Genomic DNA, 4,834 nt, shown 5'->3' with positions numbered 1-4,834 from the left:
GTTAGTTTGAGTTGCAGGGGGATTTGAGATGGTGAGCTTCATTGCTGTTGTTTGGCTTCGTGTTCGTGGTCGTGCCACATCTTTATGGTGGGTGTCAGTTTGCTTCATGTATGGATTGGAGGGGTTTAAAGTGGCTGATGATGCAGCTGTGGACTGGCTTCTAGTTTGTGGTTGTGCCTCATCATCTGTGTGGGTTTGGATATGTCGCCAAGGTACTTTTAATTCTACGCGGGAGAAAACCCGAATAACTAAAGACCTACATATATATAACCCACCTTTCCTTCAGGAGCGCAAGATGGTATACATAGCATTCCCTCTTCCTATTTCCCTCGGCAACAATCCCATCAAAAAGGTTGATCTGAGAGTCAGTCATGGCCCAAAGCCTACAGACCTTCTGTGGCTGATCCATCTAAACCTAGATATCTCAAACAAATGGCAAAAGGGAAAGGGATGCAGAGCCTCTTTCCCTCATAATCTTTTGCTCAAAGTCAGAGATCCGCAAGACTGATTTTCACTGGAGAAGAACCAATACCATTACCAAGAAGGATGAAGTAGGCAACTGTCTCATTTTGGCTGTAAACTCTGCTCTGCCTCACGTTCAGGACTACCTGAATGCAGAGAGGTGACTTTGGTAATATCAATTGGCTGTTAACAGCATTAATGGTGAAAATGTCCCAGATTCATGGCCAAATGCAAACGGTGACCTTTCTCTAATGCCCACTAGCAAAGGAGCTGTCTGCATACAACTAACGCTCTTGGGTATGCGTGGCTAATTTGTGCAGAAATGTACAGTATTTCCAAATCAGCCTGAACTTGTCCTTTAATGAGAAAATGAATCTGCTGGAGGCAAGAAGGAAAAGTATTATCTATAGTCTTACTTTTAAGCATATAAATCCAGATCAAATATCTCTGAAGGTTAAACCAATTCAGGACAATTCAATTAACTATTTATGCTAGTTTATTATTCCCCCTCCCCCAATCTTGCTTATCTCCTCTCTTATCGTCCTCCACACACCATGATCTTGCTCTCTTTATGTCTTAGCCTCAATCCTAAGGTTGCAGCCTGGCTTGCTTTGAAGTAGGCTGTTTCTTTGAATGTCTAATCCAATTATCAGCTAGTCATTAATTCATTTAGTGCTGATAATTTAGATGGGTTTAAGGTCATGGTTTAGTGCTACAGATAAGGACAATGAGGAAATTTTGTGCCGACAATGGTAATCCCGCACCTACCAAAAGCAGCAACAAGGCAGAAAAGCCCAAAGATAGAAGTAGGAACATTTTTAAAATTAAAGATAAATTGATATGGGAGGCAAAACAAAAATGGAAAAGCCTTTCTCACCAACCTTGATGATAAGAAATACAGCTGAGGAAGAATCAAAGGCTCCATTGTAGAGGGTAATGATGATGGACCGATGTTTTCCAAACAGATTCCCAATCTGGAGAAATAAATTAAAAGGGCCAATCCCCTTCAGTTCTACTTAGGCTAGAATATAAAAAAATAGATGCTATGGAAGAATAAGCAATTTGTAAAATAGATTTCTTCTATGCCTGTGGCCATCTTTCATGGGATTTCATCTCCAGACTAGCCTGATACATTCTGAACATGCAGGAAAATGACATAATGGTTCTCTTTTCCCAATTTGTTTTGAATATCCCAAAAAGAGGAAATAAAGATATCTCTGGGATCTCCCCCCACCCAAGTAAAAGTTGTTGTGGTTAGACTTATCCATGCCCCCCCCCTCCAAAGTTCTTTCCCAGAATCCCTCCCCAGTAGGATGCATAAGGGAAGAAATTCAAACCTGCATATTTGTGAGAATGAGAAGGATCCCACCAACAGAGATAAATGTCAATGCTGGATACAACATTATTGCAGTGGCTGGAAAGAAGAAAAACCAAGATATAGATAATCTATCTTTCAAAGTATTGTTGCCCATTTTCCATATTCATTCACAGTGCAGAACTAAAAAAATCGGTTGTGCTAGTGCAAGAATAGCCATTCATATATTGGCTAACAGCTCCCAACCTAACAATTCCCAATGTACATAGTATGGAGCATAGCAAACTATAGCAACATATATTTTATACCAGTTCTGAGAAATTACTAATAAAAAGCCTGAGCCCACAGTCTTTGTCCTGCCTTTGCCTTTTGATAAATATTAGCAAAAAGTATCGGCCAGATGTGCATGAGCAGAAGTGAGCTAGACAGTGCACATGATTTTTGTGGAATGCTAGTGTCAGCTCTCAACAAAACACATACAGTAGAATTATTTCTCAAGAGGCACCCATCCAGTCGGACACCTTGTAATCTTTCAAGATAAATGTATAAATGAACATTAAGATAAATCCCAGTCAAGTTGATTCAGAGAATAGCACAATTATAACCTAGGATATGGTATATCCTTCACATCTAACTACTTATCAAGCTTTGAACAGTAAATGGATAGCCATTACTTCTCATTTAGCCAACAAAGTTTAGTTTAAACATGGCCATTATTAACCAGTTACCAAGGCATTCTATGTACTACGCTTAACTCCATGGTCCACTATCACTAGTTGGACCCACTAAATTGCCTTAAGTTAAGGATGAATTAATAGAATAGGGAGAACAAAGATCTTGGAGCTTTTTAGTAGTCGCATTAAAGAAAAATTAAAAAAAACAGCAGTTGTTACCTTTATATGAAAGAAAACCTGGCAGTACAGTATTTCCTTTTCTGTATAACTTTTAAGATACTGTCTGTATCTGACAGTATTAATTTGAACTACAAAATCAGTAAAATTTATCCAAGTTTCCCAAACTGTGTAACTACAGGTAGTCCTAGACCAGGGGTGTCAAACTCGCGATGTCATGTGACATCGCGCAACGTATCGGGCCGGTTTTGCCATTGCTGGCAATGGGGTGGGCGCGGCTTCCAGATGATGCATCCGGCCTGCGGGCCGGCAGTTTGACACCCCTGTCCTAGACTTACAACCATCTATTTAGCAACCTTTAAAAGTTGCAACACCACTGAAAAAAATGACTTATTACCAGTTCTTGCACTTATGCCTGTCACACAGCCTCTGCAGTCACATGATCAGAATTTGGGCCCTTGGCAACTGGCATGGATACCAACACCATGTTTAGTGAGCTCAAGTGGGCTCTTCATTCAGAAGCACTCACCTGCTGAAGAAAATGCAATGAGGAGAGTACCAATGGTGTAGGAGGATCTGGAAAACAAAAGGAGAGCCTGAGCTGTGAGTGTATATGAAGTTGTAGCATATTTTCACTTCATCTCCACCAGATACTGTGGCTTTCTTCTCCAGCTTTCCATCCTTAACTTAGATAGGTAGGTCAGTAGATATGGTAGGTAGTTGTGGCAATTATGGGCATTGTTAGAAGAAGAAGGTCAACTGGTCAGGCAGATGTATCAGTAAAATGAAGTTTTGGATTGAGGATATTGGAAATACTCAGGGAGAATGAAAGAAACTATGCTGACCGAGGAAGAGAACATAAGATTGAAATTAAAAGAAATGGGAGAAGTGAGCAGGCAAGTACAATTTGGGGCTAAATTCTAGTTTAAGCTAATTAGTAATGTATCGTACATATGATTAGGACTCACTGGAGAAGGGCCTAATGCTGGGAAAGATTGAGGGCAATAGAAGAAGGGGACGACAGAGAATGAGGTGGCTGGGATGGAGTCACTGAAGCAGTAGGCGTGAACTTAAATGGACTCCAGAAGATGGTAGAGGACAGGAAGACCTGGAGGAACGTTGTCAATGGGGTCGCGATGGGTTGGACACGACTTCGCAATTAACAACAACAAAATCATGAAGTTTCACATGAAGCACGATTTGAAACTGTTCACAAAATAACATCCAGTCTATATTTCTGAAAGCAAAACAAAGTAGTTGCCTCCTTCACTGCTGAGGCTGCCTCTGGCAGTTTCAACAGAACCTCTTCTGATGCTTCCACTCAGCTCCTGGATATGCCAGAAGCAGCCTCTCTGCACATCCAGTGCACAAAGTCTCATCTGGCTAGTGGAACTTTAGGATGGGGGCTTTGAGGTAATGCAAAGTGCAAAGCCCGAGTGACCTATCACCTGGTTGGAGATGTTCTGCACCCAGTAACATGTCAGGTTAAGTGTTTCTGAAATCAGTTCTCTTCTCTTCTTCTGAAAGTCCAAGCAACAGGAAGGAGAGCCAACCAGCTTACCAATCTTCTCTGAGACTAGTAGACATTTGTCCAAAAACATCTCAGCTATACATTGGAAGGGGTGGGGGGTGGAGGATAAATATAGAGTGGAACTCCTGATTGAACTTCAGTTGCTTCTCAGATGGGCCTTTTTTTTCTGGACAGAGATGTATCAGCCTTGTAAAAGACTAAAGATTGGTGGACAAGAGGGAACTAGTCAAACTCTTAGTAAGTTCACCACCAGGCGCCAAATATCCCAATCAAGGTGACTCCTGTCATAAGTGATTGCAATGCCTACTGTATGAATATCCCACAAAGTGCACAAAATGACACTATCTTACAGCAATTACATGGGATATGCCACAATAGGATGACAGGCAGAGACAAGAAAGTGACAATAGCTCTTGTATAATCCACTTACACCACTTGAACTTCACATATTCAGCAATACACCAGGGCCTCACCCTTGTAGGAACTGGCAGTTCTAAACCAAAAATGTTTTGAGGTATATAAGGAGTCCACATAAGTCTAAGATGCACCTTGCAAGGTTTTATGTAGGAAAATTTCTTCTCGGGCAGATAGCCCGAGACTAGATGCCCATGAAGGGCAGGTACCAGTGTCTGGAGGAGAGACAGCATGGCTGGCTTGCAACACCACGCACTAGTC

At 41.4% G+C, this 4,834-nt stretch overlaps 1 protein-coding gene across 1 annotated transcript in view; it reads right to left on the bottom strand.

Moving 5' to 3' along the window:
• Positions 1-3,204, bottom strand: part of LOC107300769 (solute carrier family 43 member 3-like) — a gene marked incomplete at its 5' end in the record, with an annotated part of 5,679 nt that extends 2,475 nt beyond the window's left edge. Inside the window, 3 exons of the mRNA XM_015830061.1 lie at positions 1,344-1,436; positions 1,800-1,876; positions 3,158-3,204. Of these exons, the coding sequence (XP_015685547.1) occupies positions 1,344-1,436; positions 1,800-1,876; positions 3,158-3,204 (217 nt within the window). The remainder of the gene's footprint in view (positions 1-1,343; positions 1,437-1,799; positions 1,877-3,157) is intronic.
• Positions 3,205-4,834: the final 1,630 nt, after the last annotated feature.

Source organism: Protobothrops mucrosquamatus, unplaced genomic scaffold (genome assembly GCF_001527695.2).
Source record: "Protobothrops mucrosquamatus isolate PMUCROS unplaced genomic scaffold, P.Mucros_1.0 scaffold8381, whole genome shotgun sequence".
In the NCBI taxonomy this organism is placed as follows: Eukaryota; Metazoa; Chordata; class Lepidosauria; order Squamata; family Viperidae; genus Protobothrops; species Protobothrops mucrosquamatus.
This window is presented reverse-complemented; position numbering and strand designations above follow the sequence as displayed.